General features: G+C 44.5%; 2 protein-coding genes across 3 annotated transcripts; one reads left to right on the plus strand and one right to left on the minus strand.

Moving 5' to 3' along the window:
• Positions 1 to 650: 650 nt before the first annotated feature.
• On the plus strand, positions 651 to 9,149 carry CLNS1A (chloride nucleotide-sensitive channel 1A). Of its 2 annotated transcripts, none has more exons than XM_032207599.1 (7): positions 651 to 803; positions 2,255 to 2,391; positions 4,650 to 4,757; positions 5,235 to 5,345; positions 5,445 to 5,618; positions 6,857 to 6,941; positions 8,548 to 9,149. In XM_032207599.1, exons 1-6 carry the CDS (start codon positions 685 to 687, stop codon positions 6,922 to 6,924), a joined length of 717 nt encoding a protein of 238 aa, XP_032063490.1. In that variant the 5' UTR covers positions 651 to 684; the 3' UTR covers positions 6,925 to 6,941; positions 8,548 to 9,149. The 2 variants fall into 2 exon arrangements, with proteins under 2 accessions (XP_032063490.1, XP_032063491.1); XM_032207600.1 differs by having other exon boundaries at positions 4,653 to 4,757.
• A 2,711-nt stretch (positions 9,150 to 11,860) lies between these two features.
• On the minus strand, positions 11,861 to 23,007 carry AQP11 (aquaporin 11). Its single transcript, XM_032207580.1, has 3 exons — positions 22,413 to 23,007; positions 17,182 to 17,298; positions 11,861 to 12,554 (listed from the first exon to the last, which is right to left on the minus strand). Exons 1-3 carry the CDS (start codon positions 23,005 to 23,007, stop codon positions 12,484 to 12,486), a joined length of 783 nt encoding a protein of 260 aa, XP_032063471.1. The 3' UTR covers positions 11,861 to 12,483.
• Between the last annotated feature and the right edge of the window lie 1,539 nt (positions 23,008 to 24,546).

Raw genomic sequence — 24,546 nt, forward strand, 5'->3', positions numbered from 1 at the left:
CGGTGCCCTAGTGATTGCCATGGTGCCGTGGTGACTGACATGGTGCAATGATGACTGACACAGTGACACAGTGACATGGTGACTGACATGGTGCCATGGTAACCGACATGGTGCCATGGTGGCTGACATGGTGCAGTGATGACTGACACAGTGACACAGTGACATGGTGACTGACATGGTGCCATGGTGCCATGGTGCCATTGTGGCTGACACCGTGACATGGTGACTGACATGGTGCCATGGTGGCTGACATGGTGATACTGTGACATAGTGCTATGGTGGCTGACACAGTGACATGGTGACAGTGATTCGGTGACACAGTGACTGACATGGCACCATGGTGACTGCCATGGTGACATGGCGCCCTAGTGATTGACATGGTGACACGATGACTGACATGGTGACATGATGCCATGGTGACTGACACGATGCCATGGTGCCATGGTGCTTGCCACGCTTCCATGTTACTATCATGTTAGGTTGCAACCGTGCCATGATGCCTGTCTGCCACAGTGCCTCACGCCACCACACGGGCGGCCCCGCTCCCCTCAGCGAAGGCGGGAACGGCTCCAAGATGGCGGCGGCGCCGCTCCCTCCCGCCCCACCGGGGGGCGCCCGGCGGGGCCGCGCTTTCCGCTTCCGAGGGCGGCTGAGGGAGGAGGAGGAGGAGGCGGCGGCGGCGCCATGGCGCTCCTCAAGCGGCTCCCGCCGCCCGCTCAGGGGGTCCGGCACCGGCAGCCCGACACCGAGGCGCTGCTGGCGGGGCGCTCCCTGGGAGCCGGCACCTTGTACATCGCCGAGAGGTGCGCGGGGAGCCGAGGAGAGGGGATTTGGGGGGAGTTTGAGCGGGGCAGGCGGTGTTTAACCGCTGCATGGAGGGAGCCGTGTGGGGCGCGAGTCCTGTGAGGGAGCTGGGGGGGTTTGGGCTGGAGAAGAGGAGGCTCAGGGCAGAGCTTATTGCTCTCTGCAACTGCCTGAAAGGAAGGGGTGGGGAGCTGGGGGGCGGCCTCTGCTCACAGGGAACCAGGGCCAGGAGCAGAGGGAACGGCCTCGAGTTGTGCCAGGGGAGGCTCAGGTTGGCAATGAGGAGACATTTCTGCTCAGCAAGAGCGGTCAGGCCTTGGGACGGGTTGCACAGGGAGGTGGGGGAGTCCCCGTCCCTGGGGGTGTTCAAGGAGAGGTTGGACGTGGTGCTTGGGGACAGGGCTTGGTGGTGACATTGGTGGTAGGGGGGTGGTTGGAGCAGGTGATCTTGAAGGGTTTTCCCAACCATACTGCTTCCATGTTCTCTAACTCTTTATAATTACTTTTAAACTCTTTCTGAGGCATACACTTGAAGAAGCCAGCTGTTAATGAATGTTTGAGTTTCCTTTACTTGTTGAAAAGTACCTTAAACCTAGGCTATTCCTGCAGTGACAAAGTTGTCTTAAAACCAAGTTTTGACCTAAAATTCACACCAAACAGTGAGCATCCTGCTAACTCTGACTCAGAACCACCCCTACTGGAAGGGCTCTGAGGCCAGCAGCACTTGGTGCTGTTGAATTCATTCCTCCAGGAGAGGAATCTCCCTGCAATTCCAGTTGCTGCTGTGCTCAGCTGCTCGGCCGCAGACAGAAGGACTTCTGTTCACACAGCCACTGCCCTCAGTACTTACAGCACCGAGTTTTCTCCGAACTGGATCTCAAAACATCGTGTGAGGCGCCTGTGAGTCCCCCAGCCAGCTCCCACGTGTCTGGGGCACAGCGTGAAGCTTTCACCAGCATCCTAAAATGCCAGCGCTTGTAGGGGCAGAACCAGAGCCCGGAGCACAAAGAGCCTTTGGGTGCACGTGCTGCCTTGTCAGAGCGTGGAGAGCTGCCCCATCGAGGTGTGGGGGGGAAATCCTCGCCCCCACTTCACCAGCTCTTGCTTTCCACCTGGTTTCCTGACACCAGGAGGCTTCTGTGGCATTCTCGTTGGTTTTGTCCTCTCGCTTTCTGCTGCTCCTTACTTCTGTTCACTCTCACACTACCCTAAAATACCCTGAGGTGGAAGAAGCCCATGGGGACCATCAACTCAGCTCCTAGCTCCACAAAAGGGATGTCCTCTACCCCAAAAAACCCCACAGCATTTGAGAGCTCAAGCAGCCCATTATGCTGTGGGATCTCTCTGTTACTTTTTGGTGTCACTTTCCATCTCTGCAGGCATGACTCAGGTACCTTTGATTCCTCTATCATTCTAACTCCTCTTTTTCTTTTTCCCCCCCCTTTTTTAGCCGCCTATCTTGGGTGGAAAACTCCGGCGTCGGCTTCTCCTTGGACTACCCCAACATCAGCCTGCACGCCGTGTCCAGGGACCTGAGCGCCTTCCCCTGGGAGCACCTCTACGTCATGGTCAATGCCAACTTTGAAGGTACGCGCCCCACGCAGGGCTCCTGCCCGCTCCGAGCAGCGCCGTCCCGTCCTCCAGATGGGAGCCATCTGTGTTTTCAACCAATTTAATTGATTTTTGGTTTGTTCAAGTGTTATTGTCCATTTTCCTTTTGGTTTGGGGTAACTGATTTAAAGGAAAGTTTCCCCGTTGCGTGCAGTTTGGGTTCTGCTGCACCTCGGCACGTGGCTAGGAGCAGGTAGAGCCAATGCAGCCTGGTTCTCTGCTCTCTCGCAATTATTTTAAACAATTTTCTTTGGCTGCTGTCTCCCCGTGATTCCAGTGCTTACGCATCGTTTTTGCCTTACTGAATTTCTGCCACTGTTGCTTCCCTCTCCGGGTTTCATGAATTCCTGCTGCTTCCCATCACCCTGGAAGCTTTCATCCTGGTTTGCCCTTAAAAAACAAAACAAAAAGATCATAGCTTGTGTTACTGAGCTTGATGGATCTTTGCACCTTTCCAAAAAAAGAACTTTTTGGCCAGTCGTGCTCTCTACCTGCAGAAAACAAGCTTTCAATTTCTTTGTTTGCTTGAGGGTTTTCTATTTTTTTTGATATATCAATTTTTATTTTTTTTTTTTCTGGTGGGCCCTTTAATATCTTTATTAAATGTGTCACAAACTCTTCCACATCAGCTGGAGAGTAACAAGCATTCAGTCTTCAGCAGGCCTCCTTTCCCCTTCGTCCCCCTGGCTGTTGTAGTTAAAGGTTAGAAGCTGGCCTTTAATTTTTCTTTAAATTATCTACATGCTGGAATCTCAGGAGCCCGAGATGATTTTACACTATTAATTCTTCTTGTTATTTCCTTCTGTCGTGCTGCTAATATTCCCTGACAGTCTGTCATTACAAAGATTACAACTAATATTCTTCTTCCTCACTTTTAATTGTATTTCCTCTGAAGTGAAAGATCTTCACATTAGATCACTTCCAACTTTTAATTCATTTTGATAAGCGTTTGAGGATCTGAAACTCCTCCTGTGATAGCTCTCATCTATAAATCCTTAGTAGATCGATTTATTTTGTTCATTATTATTATTTTTTCTTATTTTTTAACTCCGTGAATTCTGTGTTTCCAGCTAGGAGAAACCCAAACGTTCAGTTTCCAAATCTCTCCCTGCCCTGTAATTTTTAGCCGCTGAGTTAAATCCAAACCTCTCCACTTTGTCAGCTGCAGGAGTCTCGATTTTCCAGCCGGGCAGGGTACATTTTGTTCTTCCCCTGAAAGTTTTTGCTGTGCCCTGTGTTTATGTGCCTTGTCCTCAAGCTGTTCGTAGAAAAAGGCAGTTGGGGGTTGGCTTCCTTGAAAACAAAGCGCTGGATGGAGCAGCAGCGAGCTGAGCCTGGGGATGGCAGTTGGATGAGGACTGGGGAGCTTCCCCGGGAGCTTTATTTTTGGGGTACAGGCTGGCAGCTTCTTGGCCTCTCAGTGTGCTCGGCATTGCCAATTCTGTGTGTGAGAAAAGCCCCTCTTTGTGCAACAGCCTCACTGTATTCTCCTTTTTCTGGGGAAAACAATTTTTGAAGCTGTCAGTTCGGTGACCCCAGCCACGAAGGCATGAACTGCAGCCATCCTCTGCGTGGATTTTGTGTTTACAGAAACCAGAACACCACCTTGTGCTTAATTATTCAACTACGTGGGGCGCAGAGGTCAGGAAGCGAGGTTTTACTCACAGTTGTCCTTGGCTCTGAAGATCCTTTCTACTCACCCCCTTGCTGGCTTGCTAAGAACAGGAGAAATTGGGTGCTTCTGGAAATGTCAGACCCTGGGAGGGACCAAACTGGAAGCTTTAAGGATTATTAAGGATCCGTAAAATTAATCTGTGACTTAAAATATATATCAAATATATATCAAATCTGTATCTTAAAGGTAAAGATATCTTGATGCAGATATATAAAGATCTGGTTAGATATAGCTAGGTAGCTTTGCAGAGGTAAGTGAAAATGATTGTGAATTGTGGTTTTGCTTTAGCACTGATCAGATGTGCGTTCAGGTACTTCAGGAGAGCTCAGGAGAGGGAAATGTAGAATCCTGGAATCATAAATCAAGTCTGTGTGTGCACTGCGAGTGTTGTCCAGGTGCTGTGAGAGGACCTTGGGTGCCTGCAGTGCGGGTGGGAGCGTGTTTTTTGTGCTTTTTGTGGATTTGTGTCCAGGTTTCTGGTTTTATTCTTTCTAAAGAATAAACCCGACTCTTCTGGACAAAATAAACATGTTTCTCTAACATCTGACTTTCTCTAAAGAAGAGGAGACGAAAGAGGCTCCCATGGCCGAAGGGGAGGAGGAAGACAGCGACGATGATGTTGAGCCTATAGCGGAATTCAGATTCGTACCGAGCGACAAATCGGCCCGTAAGTGAAGAGGGAAATGGTTATTAATTACTGGTTATTATTATTAATTAACTTTGAGGTCTGGTTGCTGGGCTGAAGTTTTAATGCTGGCTGTTCTTACAAGCTCTCTGCAAATGTGAATGTATTTGTTTTGTGCAGAGCTTGCTGCTGTATCCAAGCTTTAAGAACCTGAGGGTTCCTTGCAGGATCTAGTACACGAGGAGGTGTACCAGATAAAGCACTTGGCTGGATCCAGGAAATCTGATTTCTTCCTAGCCTGGCTGCTTGTTGGTGATGTTATTAAGTACCAACTCAGTGGGTTTTGGTAAAAGAATATTCTCAGTCCCTCTGGTCCTTCAGTCCAGGACTTTTTGCTTCTTGTGAGGTCTTGGTGAAGAAATAAAGGAGTTTTTTATCACGGCAGCCAACTGGAGGGAAACGGGCAGCATCTTTTGTTCGGCCACGTGCCCACAAGGCGGTTGTGTTCTCTTTCCCCAGTGGAAGCCATGTTCTCAGCCATGTGCGAATGCCAGGCTCTGCACCCCGACCCAGAAGACGAGGATTCGGACAACGATTACGAAGGGGAGGAGTACGACGTTGAGGCACGCGGTTCGTAAGAGCTGTTTCTTTTGGGGAAAAAAAACAAAAACAACCAAAAACCAACTTATCTCACCTAAACGTTCTTTTTGCCACGGGCCTGTCTTGCAGAGCTGGAGCAGGGCGACATCCCGACCTTCTACACGTACGAGGAGGGGCTGTCGCATTTAACCGCAGAAGGCCAGGCCACCCTGGAGAGGCTGGAGGGCATGCTGGCGCAGTCTGTCAGCAGCCAGTACAACATGGCTGGGGTGAGGACGGAGGACTCAATACGGGAGTTTGAGGGTAAGACGCTCTTTGCTCTTCCTAAACAATTGCTGAGTGCGGTGGCTCTGCAGCTTGGCTCGTCCCTAAACACCAGGGCTGAGCACGCTGCGGGCTAATAGGTCTGTTTGCAGGGGTCGGTGTGAATTTGGGATCTTGGAAATATAGTGCAACAGATTGAAAACAAAACAAAACAAAAAAAACACAACATCCTACCTGCTTTTCTAAGTCAGCTTTTTGAAGGATGCCATCTCTGAATGCTCCTAATTAAGTGTGTATTTAAGGAGTAATATTTCTTTTTGATGGAAAGATCTCCACATTTTCTCTTTTTTCTTTCCATGCTGCTTTCACCTGAGTAATGTATTTTTTAATTTATTTTATATAAATCTCAGTGTTTTAGAACAGCCTGAAATCTTTTCAAGGATTGCTGTTTGAAAATGATGTAGCTGTTGTGATTTCTAGCTATCCCCTTGCCTAGAAGAGCTAAAAGCACAATAATCACTTTTTTTTCTGATTAGCGTGGATCATTTTTTTAATCTTATTTCCTTTGCCAGTTGTTGGTAGGTTCTTTTTGTTCCACAGCTTTGTGACTCAATTTTATACAAAGATAACTTCAGGTGGCTTACTTGTGTTTGCGCAGCCCTTCATTAGAAAATTGTCTGGTTTCTGAACCCCGACATCTTGAAAATTGGGAAAAAAAATTGAACAGCCAGTACGTCAAATGTCTCAGAGTCAAATTTATCATCTTTATTAGCCACCCTGATCTTATTTGCTCTGGTACAGCTCCTTGGTTTCCTGCCCTTATTAAAGTCCCCAGGGCTGCTCGCTTTCAGAGTTGCTGCTCTTTGACGTTGCAGCACGGGGCAGCTGCTCCCGTCCTCAACTTGCTGATTGCTGAGAGCTGCTGATCAGGATCTGGCTTCTCTCCAGCTGAGCCCAACTAAAGCTATTGGAAGCAATCACCATTTGTTACAGCAAAACTTCATTAAAAAAAAAAAAAATAATGAAGTATTTAAAATCTGGTATTGAAGTCCTTTAATAAGACAGGGCGAGATGTGGGGATGTCTTTAAGGGACCGGCTGATGCAGCTGGAAAAAGAAAAAAAGAATTATGAGCACGTCAGGGTTTCTCAGAAGTTCAGCCAAAGCGGTTTGTGCTTTGCTGATCTTTTGTCAGCAGAGGGCACTCGCTCTCTTTTGGATGCTGAGGTCCCCTCCAAGCCTGCGGCGCTGAGTGGCACTGGCTGGTTTTTTTTGCAGATGGGATGGAGGTGGACATGGCACCAGTAGTGGCGGGGCAGTTTGAAGATGCAGAAGTTGATCACTGAGGAGGACGCGTGCTGCTGTAAGTTCCCGTGGCTTCTGAGGGCTTCCACCTCTAACGTGCGGACGGGAAATGTCTCGTGGTGTTGGCACGATGGCAGCTGGGAGAAGGAGAAGGTCGCTGTGGTTATTGGGAGCGTGGGGAGTTTTAATCATCTCTTGTAGGGGTCCACAAGTGCCCCACATCACTGGGAGATGTGCAGCGCTGCCACGGCTGCGCTTCTTCCCCGCTTCACTGCTCCACTTGACTGCCAGAGAAAAGAAGCTGTGGGGCAGACAGCCAAAAGCTGAGGGGGAAGGAAGGAAAGGGGACAAATAGGAAGAAAGCTGGAAAAAAAAAAGAGTGAAAATAGGTCAGAAGTAGTCAGAGGGAGGTTATAGCGGCGCTGAGGAAGAGGCTGTGGTCCCTGAGAAAGGTTGTGGTGGAAAGATGGTGTGTGTGTCTGCTCTCCTCCTCCACTGCTTCTTTTAATTTGTTCCCAAACTCCTGCAGCTCTGCAAGTCTCCGAGTCCCTGCTCGCTGATCCTAGCCGTTGGTCCTGAATTAGTGTTTCCTCTGTGGTGTCAGAGCTCTTGCAAATAAAGTCGAGGTGCTGGTGGCCCTGTACACATTTTAAAACCAAGCTCTAGATGCGGTGACTCTCAGATACTGAATGGAAAGCTTAGCTCTGCTGGCTTTGTCTCCGAGATTTCTGCCCGTGGTTTTATGAAGATAAAAATAAAGCAGCCATTTTTAACAGCCATCTGTTTAAAACTCAAATTCAAGGGCTTGTTGGCCTGGTTTGAACCTAGCAGGATTCAGGGGAGCTGCTGGCTGGTGGCAGCTCTGTAAGGAACCCGAAATGCTGGTGCAAGTGGCGTTGGTTGATCTTCTGGCAAAGCAAATGCCACGCTCTGTCCCTAAAAGCTTTGGTGGGTGGGATTCTTCCTGCACCTTACTCTGTGCAAAGCAGGTGATTGCGCAGGGCGCTCTCGTGCTGTTGGTGCAATTTAAGGAATCTCAAAAAACCCGCAGCAAGAACTAGAAGGGTGATGTAAGAACAGCTCGTGGAGGTGTTCATCGCTCTGCTAACAAGCGTGAGCACAAAGACTACTTGGTTCTGCGCCATCAAAATACGGGCAAGGAGGGAGCTGGCTGTTATCCTCTCGGAGCAGCTCGGTCCTTTTGGCTTTCCGAGCAGCAAAAACAATCACTGCTCAGAGAGCACTGCGCTCCCTGCCCCTGAAGCGGTGCCCTTGTGGGCTGCTTGTGTCACACGTCACTGCTCGTTACCCAAATGCGATGTGGCAGTTTCCCACTGAAGCTCCTGGAAGACTCGCTGCTGGTTGGGGTGGGACGTTCCCACTTGGTCTCGTGGTGCGTGGCGTTTTGTCCCTCGCATCACGAGGCTGCAGTGTTCTGGCCCAAGTGGTGCGTGGCGGCGTGACGTGGTGCCCTGGCACTGGGATGCAGCTGGCTGTCCGTGCGTGCCGGCCTGAGTTTGGGTCTGTCAGGGACAAAGGTGCTCAATCCTCCTGCAAATTAGTGCGTTTTAATTAAAGTGCTGTCCTCCGGGTGGCTACTGGAACGATTAATAATCGTTTCTTGTGGTGCTGCTGACGTAAACGTGGTGTCTTGTGTCTTTCAGATTCTTCCTTGTGGCACTTGCAGAGTAAGCTGTAAAACTGAAGGCATCGCAGTGACTGTCGGGAGTTAACCTTTCTTTTAATGATCTGCGCTTAGACATCTCGGTCTATAAATGCTTTTATAGATGTTTAAAAAAAGGGGTTGACATTTGTGACCACTATGGGGTTATTTAAAAACACACACACACAAAACAAGTAATAAAACCTCTCCCGTCTAACGTAAATGGGGCTTGTCAGGGGTCGTTTCAAAGAAGGAGTTCTAGGACTGCAGAAATACAACTTTACGTAGAGCAGAACTTTAGATTGTCCTAGAACTTCCCGTATTTTTGTACCTGTTCATTGAGTAATGGAGAGGAATGGAAATGTTACAGAGCTCAGCTGAAAGAAAATAAGGTCAGACAGGGATGAAAAGCAAAGCTCAGCTTCATGCCCCTCAAGTAACTGGTATCAGTTCACTGTTGTCCCTTCCATTTGTCTGGGAGCAAAGTTTGGGTGGTAGAGATGGAATAAAACCTGTAAAGTCCTGAAAATGAGAACTGGGTTGTGTCTTTGTATTAAATGTTAACAGCACTGTTAAATAAACTAAGATTTTTGTATCTCACAGCCACCTGTGTGTTGCAGTTCTCAGTCTTTTACCTCGACAAACTGCTGGGAGCTCTGAGCTGACATCCCTCGAGTTTTGAGCACTATTATAATAGTAAAAGTGAAGCTATTTTCATCAGTTACCCACAGGTGAGACTGAAGGGCCAGAATATTTGCAAAGTGCCTCTGTAGGATAGGAGTCCTCTGTGGCGCAGCCCAGATTTAGGAACCCAAATTTAGATCACTAAGGATTGGTCCTGCTGGCCCTCCTCCTGCTGCACTTCTCTGCTTTGTGATGTTTTTGCCGTGGGGCCATGCCAGCAAATTTGAATTATTTTCTTTTCTTTGAATTATTTTCTTTTATTTGAATTATTTTCATGTGGGGGCAGCAGGAATGCCAGTTACCGTTTGCTGCTATTTTGCTTTGACCTGAAAGGAAAACTGAAGTTCTGTGACGTTAACACTTAGGTTTTTGTTCGTTGCTGAGCCTCCCAAAGCTGAGCTAAGTGGATTAAAGCAATGAAGCCAAACAGCTGCTTGAGCTGCAGAGAAGAAAAAGTGTTGATTATGACCTACCAACATTAACTTCACTCTTGAATTAAGTCTTTCTGTGGTGCAGGTAAAAAGGTAGCAGCACGTAGGCCTTGCATTTTTCTAATCACACTGCTTTACTAGCTCCTTGATAGAAACCACAGAAGGAGAGCTCATAAAATTTCAAATTACTGTTTGTTGCTAAAAGAGACGGGCATTTTTTGTTGTTGTTTGTTTTGGTGTAACTCTACATTGCTGAAGTGTGCTCTTTCTGTTGTTTTTCACACTAAACTGCAGACTGTGTTAGATATCACAGCAGACAGGCAGCATTAACGTGTAGGGTGGCTGCAGCATTGTGCTTAGCACTCTGCCTTGTGTCCAAGCAGTAGGAAGCTCTAGGAGGGAGAATTTCTGTTGATAACTCCAAGTCCAGCTCCTTTACAACACTTCTAGTCAAAGCGATGGTGTGAGATTAATTTTGGTCAGGTGGAAGCAAATCTGGATGAGCCCCAAGTAAGGTCAAGCGCTGTCCAAAACTTGCAAGTTTTATCTTTAATGAAAGTTTTCATTCGAGCTATTTGTAAGCGTTCTGGGAAACCTTTCGTAAACATTAATTACTTTGAATGTAAAAATATTTTCTGTACTACTAAAAAAAGGTTATTTTTTTTTTTCACTTTCTAACGTTGATGTTCTTTCTCCTTTTTTCTTTGCTTTTATTTTCCCTTAGTTTAGTCAATTTAAGGCTTGTTTGTTTTTTTTAGCAGTAACTTAAAATCCAGTGACTAGAAATTGAGCAACAGCTTATTAATTACCCAGCTACATAGGAAGTATCACTGTTAAGGTGTATACTACGCCAAAATAAATAACATAGCTACAGAAATCAGAGCTGCCCTCTGTGCTTTACGGACTTTGATTGCAGACCTTCAAAAATGACATGGAAGTAGGGTCTCTAACAACACTGGGCTTCCTGTAGGTGTTTCTCTGCTTTCTCTTTTCCCTTTTATCTTGACGCTCTCTGAAGTTTGAGACCTTTATCCTCTGGACCTTAGGGGCTCAGAGGAGATGTGCAGATTAATTCATTACGTAAGGTTCATTTCCATAAGAAATGAGGCTAAAAACTGGGCTTGAGGATACCAGGAAACGCAAGCCCCAGGGGAAAAAAAACACAAAACCAAACCACACACGATGTATGGCTCACCTTAAAAGGGATAAAAAGCAGTAAAGCAAGGCAGTGACAGGTAGCAGCCTCCTGACAAGTCTCCTTTAGAAGCAGAAGACCACAAGTATGTGGTGTTCACAGGTTGCATGCCTCAGCTTTGTTCCTTGTTACAGCTCTGTAATGTTTGTTCCTTGTTACAGCTCCACGGCTGAGGTATAAATAAATGGCTGAATACCCAAATGGCTGAAGGATCACGCTTTATCTGGCACACAGCGTGCTGGGGTGTAGCCCTTGCCTTGAAGCTTCTTTCCTTCCGCGAGCCAACTCGCACCAGGATCAGAGTGCTGCTGAATGATGATAACCCAGCAGTTCTATTTCTCTTTGGGGTATTAGTATTTTTTTTTTAAATGACTGAACACAGTTAATATATTAAGAATTTTATATGAAAAACATGTCCAAACAGTGATTTCATTTCACAGTATAATCTAAACATACCTTAGAAATTAAAATGAGGAAAAAAAAAGTAGTAGGAAATGAGGAAAAAAAGTAGTAGCAAGAAGTAGGAAATGAAACTGTTTCCCAAGCTCTTGCAAAAAGCACAGCGACAATAGCAGCCATCACAATTTTAGTGCAAAAAGCTTGTTTGACTCTTCCTGTACCTCTTTGAATAGGATCAGCAACGGGAACAAAGTTTGAACAAACAAAAAAACAATGAGTAGAGAGGGGTCTAGTACTGGAATTTTTATATAACTTGTTAACCATCTTGCTTTTCAAATCTACTGAAGTGAAAAACTGAATTTAATCAAGAAAAATATCTGATAGGAGTTGCATAAAACCACCTATGCATCACCTTCCATGTGATTTACCCCTCTTTACTGTGTCTGTTCTACTGTGTGCAGAAGACTGCAAGCTGGGATAAAGTTGTGTTTTTTTTTTCTCCCCTCTATAATCACTTTTACCTGCGTGTCTACTGCATTGTTACAGTACTTCATTAACACTCTTCTCAAACAAAATCATTATTCAATAAACTACAGGGAGAGGACAGGGCAAAGCCTTCCTGAAATAAAGAGGGGTTACTTACCTGCGCTTGGGTATTAGTAAAACACTGCTGGTCCTACAGGTTTTTACTTTTGGTGTAGGTTACCTCTAGAAAAAAGCTGTGGAGATTCTTCTAGGGAGTAGAAAAGCAAGCAGCCAGCCTCTCTTCCTCTCAGAGGTATGTGTATGGCAAGCAGGATTACGTTGAGATCAATATAAGAATGAAATCTTCAGCTTCATTTTCACAGGAGCCGTTTATGGGAAGAATCCAGTAAAATCAAACCCTGAAAGGACCGGGTGTTTATCTAAACTTAGTTTTATATGCCACTGTAATTAAGGTCAGCGAATGGCACTTATGGCTAAAGTGACAAAGTTGCAGTGTTCTAACAGTCCTTCACATTCGTATGGCTTAACAGAAACTGTTGGCAGGTACTCTCAGCATCCTGATAGGCTATTACAAAGTAAGTTTTTGAATACAAAGCTTTAAGTGAAATATTCCAAAACATGAAATCTGAAAATACAATTGACAGGTGGTGTGTAAGCTGATTTCAGCATCTTTCTGTAAGATTCATTTCTGCAGGTGGCTGTAATTTAACTTTCTTGAAACTATTTTTTTGAAGTAGTTCTGCTAAAATTCAGAAGTTGGCGTCTCAGGGTATCCGAGGAAGGATTTCCATACAAAAGCCACAAGTATCGTACCTGAAAAGACAAAATACAAAAAGAACATTTATTTAAAGGACACAAGGACACAATTCTCCAGCATCAGTTGAAAATAAATGTTATGTTAAAGTATTTGTCAAGTTACATCAGCAGGGGTTGCAGTAGCATGGAATTTCCTGTTGAAAGGGCAGAGCCAACCAGTATTTTTTAGGAAACACAAACTTTTCCACAAAGAAAGCTTCAGTGAACCATGCAAGTGATTCTTATGAGCTGATACTGAAGTGTTTCTTTGGATAGTGAAGGTTTTATTTCTGGTGCTTATAAGCCAAAGATAGAGCAGATTTGACCAGCTGAAGCTGATGGGGGCACCTTCCTATTTTGCTATCAGCAAGGACATACAGGTGATGGTGACCAAACCTTAATTCCTCAGTAGGTGGGATAAGGCTGAGTTGGGTAGCAGTGTCTGTTTCAGTTGGTATTAGGCATTAGAAATGGCTTTAGGATAATGTGTTTTTATTTTTTTTTATTTTTTTAAGGTCATTATCATATTAGAGGTTATTCTAAATCAAAACAAATGGTAGTTAGAGATTGTAGGTTCTTCACAAGAAGGGCACTGAAATACAGAAAAAGTGCATTAAGACTTTTTTTCCCCCTCTTCTTGAAAAAACAACATATTCTGTTTCAGAAAGGAAGATGACACTGTTACTCTTGTGTTACTCTATTTACTGCCTCTTTTCCAAAACTTTACTGTTTTACACACAGGTCTGGGAGCAAGCTTTGCTTGGGAAAAATGAGGAAAAAAAAGACATTGAGCCTTTTTCATGCCATCCATCATTACATTTTCACAGGTGGAGGCTTTCTGTCAAAATTCCCAGACTAACTGCATGAGATTGTTCCTGCATGTGAGAATGTTACTGAGCTCTCAGCAAGCTTTTGGAAAAATCAGCTTTTAGAGGGTATTTCTCCCTTTGGGGCAGCTTCCCAGGGAATTCTCCTTCCCCATTCCCTAACTAAGCAGAACTTTGGTCTGAAGTCCAAAGTCCTCTGCTGTTTACTCTTCTAAGTCTTCCACTGAACTACTGTAAGGACTACAGCCCAAGAGGCCACATTTACCACCGGTTCTTCCCTGTTTGGGAGCAAGTCTTTGAAGTCCCCAAGATGCTGATCACTTCACTGCAAATGGACTTGCAGTTCTTGTTTCTTTACTAAGCTGTATCTTAAGCGTACTTGTCATTTATTACATACTGAACCTGATGGAAACCTGAATATCCTCCCCTCTGAGCAGAAAGGTGACAGTTTCACCTGTAGCCTCCTCCCTTTACATCTGCTGCTAAGTGACTTTTGTGGCATTTGTTTGCTAACCTGATGGTGAAAAAAAAATTTCTTCAAAGGAACAACAGCAATCTTTCTGGCAACACCCATCCAAAGCAACAGTCATTGAGTCTCCTTTCGTAGTGTCAGTAACTTGGCAGGATAAGCTGGCGCCTGTCCAGCTAAGAGAGATTTGTTTTACTGCTCTCACATCCAATATATTGCCACCAACTCTTCCACTCGTAGCTGCCATCTCCCTGGTACTGAAAGAGAAGCATTAGCTCTGTCACAGTCATTACTAATGGTGTGATTGTGCCTGGACAAGTGACATGAATTCCTTTGGCAGTGGAACAGAAACCGTCTTTGTCCCACCTGTACTCACTGCCTCTGTGCTCACAAGAATTTGGGACTGCCTAAGCTAAGCCATAAACACTCGCTGACACCTCTATTCATTTCAGGAATCAGCTGTTTTAATGTTACTGAAGAATCACCTGCAACGAAACTTCAGTGAAAACATTTTGAAAAATGAGTTCTTAACTACAGTTCCAAGATTACATTCACAAATGGCTGTAAGACACTAGAAAACTTGCTTATCCTAACAGGAAACTTCTATATCCTCCTCCTCTTGTGAAGACAATAATCAATCTTCCTCTTGTTCCCACAGTACTTTCTAAAAACACTGTTAAAGTGATGGTTAAGAACTGACTTACAGCTAGATCAGGGAATCAATCCATTAACACTGAATAGCCTCAGTTTCCTGGTCCTCACGGTATTTGCTGTGCCCATAAATGAGATCGTATCATACGTGGCACAGGCAATCTGAAGTTTCGTGGTATGCTGGTCCATGCTGCTTCTGCACATGGTAGTTATTATACCACATCACAAAAACCCCTAAGTAACAGTCCTACAAGAATTTCCCCAAACAAGAACAAAGTAATTTAACCATCCAAGATGCTGATGCTGGGAAAATGAGACACAAATTAGTGTATCGCTATGACTCTGTGGATTTCTAGAAGTCTGGAAGTATTTCTACTGCCACATGGATTCTGAAAGCAGTCTTTACAACTACATTTAAAATATCCTTTCCCTCATCATCTGCTTATGTATTAGAGGTTGTTCTCATGAGAATTTTCTTATCATCACAGCAGGCCATTTTCTTCATAATTCAGTCCACTTTTGGAAGAATTTCTGTTATTTTCAGAAAAATGTCATTTCATGTTAGATTAAATTTCTCACGTTGAACATTTCATGTTAGATTTGTAGATCTGCACTCACATATTCATTGATTCAGTTTTCAAATAGTCTCAGCTCCCCTATTCTTCCACCTCAGGCACCTTAAAATTCTCAGTTTATAATAAAACAAGGTCTATGTATTCATGAAGTTCCCTTGCTTTATGAGATATTCATGTTACCAATAGCCTACTCTGCCCTGCAGCTGATGCACAGGCCTGACATCTGTAATGAAATGTTTGGCTACAGTAGTGCCACTGTGCAAAAAATGATCTGTCTCCAGCGTTCACATCTTCACAACTACTTGGTCTGAAGTTCCTGGTAAAATATAAAAAGCGTTTGATATATTCTGTATGTATTGCCTTTATGTTGACCAATGATAAACTGTTGTTTATCTTCATAATTTTTCATCTTCATAGAAATGTAACATTATTCCCCAACCACATCCTAAATTCCTTGACTCATGGTTCTGTTTGAATTACCATCTGTTGATTTTCTTACTCAAGCTGAGATCACCTGAAGGCTTTCTGCAAAGCAGCTCTGGAGGATGTGTCTCGCTAATTAAGTAGAACACGGTGTTTCAGAATTTCTCCTGTTTCTTGTGAAAATAGTAAAGGTCACGTACTGAGAAGCCAGACAATCTCAAGGTGGATATCAGACTGAAATAAGGTAAAGTAACAGAAAGCTAAACTTCAATTCTGAGGAATATCCTACGTTTGATTAGGAACTGGGTGATGCCCATAAGCTTTACCTAAAACATTTCATTAGCTATTAACTGGAACAGCACACATTAGTCATCCATTAGTACTCCATTTAGTCGTCATGTTTGGATATGTAATTTAACAAAATTTACAAGCTTTAACAACAAAAAAAAATAGTTTTAACTGAAATTCGTTCTCCATTTTTGACTGACCAAAAGCCACTTCTGGTAGAAAATGCATGAAGAAGGAAAAAAATAGTTATTTACTCTTACCAAGGAGCTGTTTCCTGTGCATGTTTCACGGACTCACCTTGTTTCCAATACCACTGTCGTGCCTTCTAATAGGATTAAGTCATGAAAGAACTCGGGATTAGCTGACTGTCTCTTTATATATAACAGAAGGCTAAAGATTTGGTAGGAGTAACTGTAAACAATCAATGGCACGAAGTGTTTTCGTCTGTACCAGATGAACCAGAATTCAAATTAGAAAAATTCCAGTTATTCACATGTGTGTTCCTTATTCCTGAACTAAGAATAGATCGTTTCCTACAGTGACTGGGAGAAAAACATGGAATGGAAACTGCAAAGTTTGGACACTATGGTGATGAAAAAGGTGATATTATAGTAATAATAACTGAGCATATTGTTCTAATACCAGATTATTATTTTTTAAAATAAAAATATACATATTTTTTAATTTAGTCATCCCCATATTCTTGTATATTGTCACAAAACAAGATAGAAACAGCATGCTAAACAACTTGTTTCTCTTTGAAATTTATCAGGCTAATGTTTACTTTCAGGTAGCCTCTTCTCCTTTTTAACACTCTGCTGTAATCTACAAGTTGGCCCTTGGTCAGTGCAGCACATCTCAAGCTGGGTTTTAATACTAAGGCATAAAATCTGAAACAACAGGCAGCTCCAAAAGGATCGTGTTCCAGAGTAAACAACTGTTGGTCCATAACTAACTAGTTAACCCTACCTATTTTCCATTTAGCATTGTGCAGTCCTGTCCCTTGCTACATTATACCACTCAAAGCATCCCAGAAGTACTTAAGACTTTGACCATGACACATAAACTAAGCAGTTATATCCTAACGTGGTTGTTTCTTTAAACTGATCAAAACACTATATATTATTTTGAGCATAAAACTGGTGTTTAAACCTCAGTATTAAATGCTCGATTCACAAAACTAACTGTTATGGGTGCTCCACATAAAGCATGAACTAAGTTCAAAATACACAGCCTGCATTTGCAGAAGGAAGCCCTGACTCTGAATGACTTCTACGCATATGTTACAATTCAGTGTCTTCTGTTTAAACCAGAAGACAAGTAAACTATCAAATAAAGAATATCTGCTTCTTGATTTTTGAACTATGTACAAAGTAACACTTTCTTAAATACATAAAATATTAAGAACTTACCTAAGGATGGTGCTATCCAATAGACTAGTGAATAAATCAAAAAATTGTCATAGAAACATTTTGGATGTAATGAAAAAGCCAATGCTGGGTTAAATATTGCTCCTGTGAGATTTCCACCTGAAACAAAATATAAACAGTATGAAATCAAACCATCTTGCTTAATACCTACTTCAAATGCAATACTGAAACACACCTACACACCACTGCAAGAAACACTTACCCTGCAATAAAATGCATTTGCAGAAACCACTTGAACAGATGAACAGTTCTGCACAGGTTTTTTCTTTTTTAAACAGATGACACACGATTAACTTATTAACAGTTTCCTAAAATGTATTTTAAAATACCCAAAGTATAGGCTACAGCTGCCTTTATCTCTTTATCACAAATGTTGTGTGAAGATATGGGTTTGGTTCATGCTAAATGTTTCTGTTGACATAACTATAATCTGTCTTGCATCACAGTTTTAGGGCAGAAATTACACAAATGTCAGCAAACAAATACTGAGCTTTTATTAAAACCTCTTGTCTCTTGTAACATATATGCAAGATAATCAAGAAAACTGCCAAGTGCTGTTCTTGCTAAGCTGACTTGTATATTTTTGAACAGAACACTGTTATCACATTGATTTATTGAACTCTAGGGTTATCTCAGGGCAATAACAGGGGAAAAGCCTTCACATTCATTCTATGTTATTTGAAGAAAATAAAAGCAAACCCCTCTCATTCTCTTTAAAGAAGTTTAAAGCAGCTGAACATCTTTCCTTCCCTCTGGCTTTAGATGTAAATGAACTTGCCTCAACATTTTCTAAATGAGATCCAAACATATTACATTGTGGGGACTAAGTTACAATTACCCTGAGACAAGCTGGGAGGTAAGTGTTTTTAATTCTGGTATGATTTGGTCCCCTCATTGCAACCCTGCTGAAAAAGCACTGCTCGTTAAAAAGTTCTCTATTTGGTATTATTATTTACTAGCTGCCCCATATTTGTTCTATCTATTAATTTACTCCTGTATCGTAGTGTGTAATTGTATCTATTCAGTTTCTTAAAACATATTTGTGATTTTCCTAGGCCAAATAAGCTGGCATGAGCTTTGACCTTGCCCTTTGTACACACACCATGCTGCTGTAATCCTCGTTTGTCATGAATGCAATCATTTACCAGAAGTTTTAGTAAGGTCTTTCTCCTTCTCTTCTGTATTTCTCTCTATATATACTCCTCCCCATTTCTTTTACCACTATTGCAGCTTGGAAAGGTTTTAATCCTTGCTGACGGATTCAGTTTACTCTGATTTGACAACAGCAACTCCTACTTACTGTGAAGTCTTACTTTGCACATTGACACATGAACAAATTCCACCGTGGCCTGGAAGGCCATCTAACATAATTCACTTTACTTTAATCTGTTTACAGACTCACAGCTCCTGCTTTTGTATCCACAAACACACATTTAAGAGCAGAATTTCACTCTCAAGAGGCAGATGCTGTTTCAGAATAGATATTAAACATAATATCTAGTTTTAACTGTTACTTCTTCAGTACTAGGAACTGCTGGAATATAAACCACAGGACAGGGGCACTTGTATTATCATGTTTAAAAATATTTGTTAGATTAAAATGTCCTTTGGTAGCACACCACATTTAAAACATGAAAGAATGGTAAAGCGTGATAGGAAACACAAAGCTGCACCTCAGAGTCTGTGTACTAGAAAGGATAAATCATTTGATGGCAAAAAGTAGTGTAGGATCTTTGATACTGCACACATGAAAACCCAAAAATGTGAGGTAGTGAGTGCTCTGCACAACGACTGAGAAAGTAATTTTAACTTCTAAGATTACTAAAAGCAAGAAAACAAAATTAGGGAGAAATGTAGAATTAAAAATACGCTCATCCTTTTTTCCTCAGTATGTTAGGCTCTGAAATATCTTACCGGTTTTATTCAACTCACTGTAATATTGCCTGTAAATAAAAAGCTCTCAAAAGGTGGATTTTTTTCTTCCCCTAATAAATATTTTCCCAAAGGAAATATCTGAATGTTCTTCACCAGCATATATATGGTCTGCATCTTCAGCTTCTGAATAATTCCTTTAATATTTATAGGCACAACCTTTTATCTTTCTCATTTTTTTGTAGAAGAAACAAAATGAATGCAGTATCGGAGGTTTTGGTTCTTTTTCTTTCGTACAATATCTGCTATTATAAAAATTTGGCCAGTGTAAGATAGAACATAAAAAAAATCTGAGTGTTTTTACCTGAAAAAGTTAAAAGAAATGTTAAAGGAACAGCCTGTAATTTTGAAAATACTTACTATATAACTTGACGTTTTTTGTTGAAATAAGTTGCATGCTTTACCTAAGTAACTTTCATGGGCACACAGAGTGACCTAACAACACTTACTTTTTTTCCATCAATCTAACTCAGTCAACTGTAAAAAAAGACCATTTTAATGGTTTTTAGCCCTGCACATGTATCAACAAATGTAGATGGGTATAAGCCACAGAGATATGGCTAACCGTTAACATTCATCCAAACCAAATTTAATATGAGTATGAGATACTCCTTAGTGTCCCTTTTTAGGGATCATTTAGGATCATTCCTCTTTGGGATATAGCTTTTAAACATGCAGTAGAAGATAACTGATGTGCTGAAATGTGATATACTGTGTTTGAGATGTATTTTCTAACATTTCTGATTCATTCACAACTGTAATAAACGCAGGTCCTGGAGGCACAATCAGTGTGCAAAGGAACCACGAGCATGGATTTTATTTTCTAACTGAATGCATCTTTCAGAGTTCCTAGCCAAAACACTGGATCTTTCAAATTAAAGATTGAAATAGCGTTATTCACACAATATTATAACTGTTTGATACTTCTGTTGGGTAAAGTAGGGGTGTTACCAGTTTCCCTAAATCTGGTGCTCATCCTTTGGTGCTGGGTGAGCAAGAAAGATCCATCCCTCTTACAGAAGTGCTCAAATTCTTCACAAAGAGTTAACGAAGAGGTGCAGAGGATTTCCTGAGAATGATTAGCCCAGCTACATTAGGATCTGCCTGTCTTCAAACCCTGTGCACCAGCACTTGGCCACTACCGTAACAACCAGTTTGGAAGGTGTTCAATTTTCCTTCTGTGTGGTCAAAGCACTCTTCTCAGCACGGAAAAGCAACGCTTCTCTCAGCACTCTGGGGTGAATGTTTCATTCCATGATGGTAAGGATCTGTTCCAAGCCTCTCACCCCATCACAGAAAGGTGTTCACAGCAGCAGCCTGCTCCCACACCTGGTGGGATACCTCAGGGGCAGGAATCTTGGCTCTTACGCCCTCTGCTACTTAAAGATGCTTCAACCCTACCTTAGGAGCGCATAGTAACTAGCAGGCTTGTTCCTGCTGCAGGGGCAGGATGGCATTCTCACCTTTTCTTTGTGACCCGAGCATACACCAAGGAGTGCAAACCCTAGGAAGTGTGGAGCAGGGTGAACGAGAAAGAATTAGTACATTTTCCACTAAGGAGAGGATAAAACTAGGTTCCAGATCTGCTCCCTGGAACACTTTTTTTTTTTTTTTTTTTTTTAAATAGCCTTGATTTTTGATTCAGGTATAGTGGAAAGAAAAACATCCAGGTTGCACAAGGCATTCTGCACACGATACAGCACAAACTGCCTGGGAAACAGGCCTGGGCACTGCAGGTTTGATATTTCCTAGAAATACACACAGACTGACTGCTCTGGATAGTCACAAGTCCAAGTTTACGACAAGAAGCCAACTTGGTAGGCAGCTTTCTCCTGCTAGAAAGAGATGGCTCGGCCAGGAGCACTGGGCATGAATTCCCTGCATGAACTAGCTGAGGGAAAAGCAGCATGACACGTATTATTTTACAGGAATATGGGCTAAGCAGCAAAGGAATGTTAAGAAATCAGTAATCCAAGTTTTCTGGCTTGTAGGAGAGGTGCTATAATCTTTGGCTACACTTTTACCAACCCGTTCAGAAATAACACCTGGTGTGCCAAAACGCAGCGACACCTCGCTTCTGCCTTCAAAGATTAATTTGAGAAAGTGGTTCAAATCGCTAATTATCAAAATTATCCACGGAGTAAAATCTTTCCGCTATTATGATTTCAGCTAAATGTAATGAGTGAGGCTTTTTTCATTAATGCATCTGAAAATTTGGCTCTATTTTCATCCTGCTGTGTTAGGGAGCATAATTCACCTCAGCCTTTTGGACAAGAGCTCAGTACCACTGCGGATACCTGCAGCTACGGCAGCGATCTCCTCTCAGAAATCATTCCCTGGATAATTTGCTCTGTGGGGGAAGCTGCAGCTCGAGCTGGGGCAAGCAGCTCCGTGACCACCTCTCCCTCAGCTCCCTGCACCCTGAAGTACAGAGGCTCCTTCCCAGGACAAGCTGCTCCCTGCCAAGCAGCCCTCAAGTGACAAAACTCTCACCTCGCTGGCAAGCACAAGGAGCACGAGGAGCCAGCACAAACATTCACGCTGCCTCTCTGCAGCTCTTCCTTCCCAGCCACCCAGGGAGGCTGTGCAGGTGACTGTCCCAGCTCTGGGAGGCCAGAGGTGACCCAGAGGCAAAAGCAAGGACAGGGCAACAAGGAGGATTACAGAGACACGAGATCTGGAGGTGCCCTGATATAAAAAGCACCTTTTTTTTCTTTTAAACATGTGGTTTCACGAGTACTTCGAATCATGCGACACTATTTGCTCATCCTGCATGCATTCCATAAATATCCCTCCCTGCTTCTGACATCCAGATTTAAGTTAACCAGAATAAACTGCACTGATATGCATTATGCATTTAAATGCAGAACATCCATCCCGCAGGTCTGCACAATCAGGGATTTTCTCCTGATGCAGGCAGCCCTGCTGCCTCACAACGCCTCTCGGAAATCACTTTGTGGCACACACTGCATGAAATCTCGCACTCTGTATCAAATTGCATTATGAAACAATCCTTCACCGAGCTATTTTCAAAGTGATCCGGTGTCTCTTAACCACATTCACTTGTAGATTTAACGTTGCTTTGAATGCACAGCTCACTTCATTCTTAACGCCACACCTGCAGGAGAATCTAACCAGGCAAACTTTGTATGAACTCCAAATGAACTCTGCGTTTGTAGGATCGAATACTTTTCTATGAGACTCTTTAAAGAAAAATGATTTTGCTTCTCACAATTTTTAAGTTACAACTCGATTGCAGTAATGGAGAAAAAAGGACTGACCTGCATACACGAGCATGGTGATGAGAAGAGCGATCAAATGGACTCGGTAGCTGGGCTTAACAGCCTCCACTTGCAGGATGGTCAGCTGGAAAACGACCGAGAAGAGCAGTTCTATGCAGAAAGCCTGCACCTCTGTGGTCTGCATGGGGTTGCTGCAGCCCTGCGAGAGCGCTCCAGGATGTGCCTCTGCAATCCCCAGCCTCCAGACGAAGTGCATAAAAACTCTGGCGAGCGCGGCGGCCACGAACTGAGCCCCGATCTTCAGCCCACCCGCCCTGAGCGACGTCCCACCACCCCAGAGGGGCTGCAAGACGCCGCAGGGGTTGCACGTGCTGCCGGTCAGCGTCGAGCTGTGCAGGACGGTGAAACCGTAGGTGAGCGTGAGTGCTGTGTGAGGCTTGGGCTCCACGTTGCCGAGCAGGCAAAGCTCGTTCGTGCACGCACACACCTGGAAGGTGCTGAAAGCCTCCAAGAGGAAGGAGCAGAGGTGTGGGTGGGCGTGCAGGCGGCGGCGAACCAGGCTCCTGCACAATCCCACCGCTGCCACGATGCCTGCCATCAGCAGCAGCGACGGCCAGATGCCACCGATGGCCATGGCGAGACGGAGAGGAGACTTTCACAGGGCAGCAGGACTCACAAGGGAAGTGCTGGCTCCGCTCCAGCCCCACCAAAACCTACGAGGAGAAAAAAGAAAGAGGGAAAGAGAGGGCAGATGGAAGCACTCAGCCCCTGAAGGAAGAAAAGCTGCTTCTTTTCCAACCTGCCCACAGCCTGCCAGGTGGCAGGTTCCCCCTCAGCCTGACAGGGGTGCAGGCTGAGGGGGGTGCTGGCCCTGGAAGCCCTGTCCCCTCGTTCCCTGAGGAGGGCAGGAGCCCCCCTTGGGCCTGCGGGGCCCCCTCAGGCGAGGCGGGACAGGGGGAGCATGAGGACGAGCAGGGGCAAACCCCTCTCTACCACCCCGAAGGAAAAAAATACCGAGCTCATTACCCCTTCTCAGCCCTTGACCGGTTTAGGGAGAGCGCGAAGAGGCGCAAAACGGTTAAAAAAAAAAAAAAAAAAAAACACAAATAAATAAATTAAAAAGATCCCTTCCCACACGGCGCGGCGAGGACCGGCGGCGCCCGCTGCCCTCGCCTCACGGCCGCCGGCGGCGGCACTGCGCATGCGCAGCGAGCCCGGCTGCGCGGGGGGGGGCGGGGGGGTAAAAGGGGAGGGGGGCGTGTGCGGGGCGCGTTCCCGCGCGCGGGCTGCGGCTGAGGGGAGCTGAGGGGGGCGCCGGGCTCGGTCGTGGCCCTGGTACCTTCTTGTCGCTTTTCCCTCATGTACGAGTGTTCCCGGCGAGACTTGTCCCCCCTCGGTGTTTGGAATAAAGGAAAATAAAAAATGAAATGTGTCTGGTGGTCGCTGGGGAGGGAGCGGGGGGGTTGAGTGAGGGGTGTTAAGGGCTGGTGGTGGTCTCTGGTAGGGTGGGGGGTTAATGTGGTTTCACATATCCCTGGGACTTGTGTGTGAGCTGCAGGTGTGTGTGTGGCAGGTGTGTTAAAATAACAGTCATTAAGGTTGGAAAAGATCTCCAGGATCATCTGGTCCAACCTTCCCACCACCACCACCATCACCCACCAAGCCCTGTCCCCAAGCACCACGTCCAACCTCTCCTTGAACACCCCCAGGGACGGGGACTCCCCCACCTCCCTGGGCAACCCGTCCCAAGGCCTGACCGCTCTTGCTGAGCAGAAATGTCTCCTCATTTCCAACCTGAGCCTCCCCTGGCACAACTCCAGGCCGTTCCCTCTGCTCCTGGCCCTGGTTCCCTGTGAGCAGAGGCCACCCCCCAGCTCCCCACCCCTTCCTTTATTGCAGAGAGCAATAAACTCTGCCCTGAGCCTCCTCTTCCCCACCCCAAACCCCCCCAGGTCCCTCAGCCGCTTAAGGTTTGAGAAGCCCTCCAAGATCATCTGGTCCAACCATCCCCCTAGCACCGCTATCACCCACCAAGCCATGTCCCAAAGCACCATGTCCAAGACAGAATCATTAAGGTTGGAAAAGACCAACAAAATGGTTGGGTTAACGCAGTTTCCTCCTTCTCTGCTGCTTGCTGGGAGAAGAACCTTTGACAGGGTGCCAGAAGGAGACT

The sequence above is a fragment of the Aythya fuligula genome, chromosome 1, assembly GCF_009819795.1.
Source record: "Aythya fuligula isolate bAytFul2 chromosome 1, bAytFul2.pri, whole genome shotgun sequence".
NCBI lineage: Eukaryota > Metazoa > Chordata > Aves > Anseriformes > Anatidae > Aythya > Aythya fuligula.

Coding starts and splice junctions, on each gene's coding strand:
- CLNS1A (XM_032207599.1), top strand. CDS start 685: ATGGCGCTCCTCAAGCGGCTCCCGCCGCCCGCTCAGGGGGTCCGGCAC. Junction 804..2,254: donor ACCTTGTACATCGCCGAGAG/GTGCGCGGGGAG, acceptor CCCCTTTTTTAG/CCGCCTATCTTGGGTGGAAA. Junction 5,346..5,444: donor GTACGACGTTGAGGCACGCG/GTTCGTAAGAGC, acceptor CCTGTCTTGCAG/AGCTGGAGCAGGGCGACATC.
- AQP11 (XM_032207580.1), bottom strand. CDS start 23,007: ATGGCCATCGGTGGCATCTGGCCGTCGCTGCTGCTGATGGCAGGCATC. Junction 17,299..22,412: donor CACCATGCTCGTGTATGCAG/GTCAGTCCTTTT, acceptor ATTTTGTTTCAG/GTGGAAATCTCACAGGAGCA. Junction 12,555..17,181: donor TTGGATAGCACCATCCTTAG/GTAAGTTCTTAA, acceptor TTGTCTTTTCAG/GTACGATACTTGTGGCTTTT.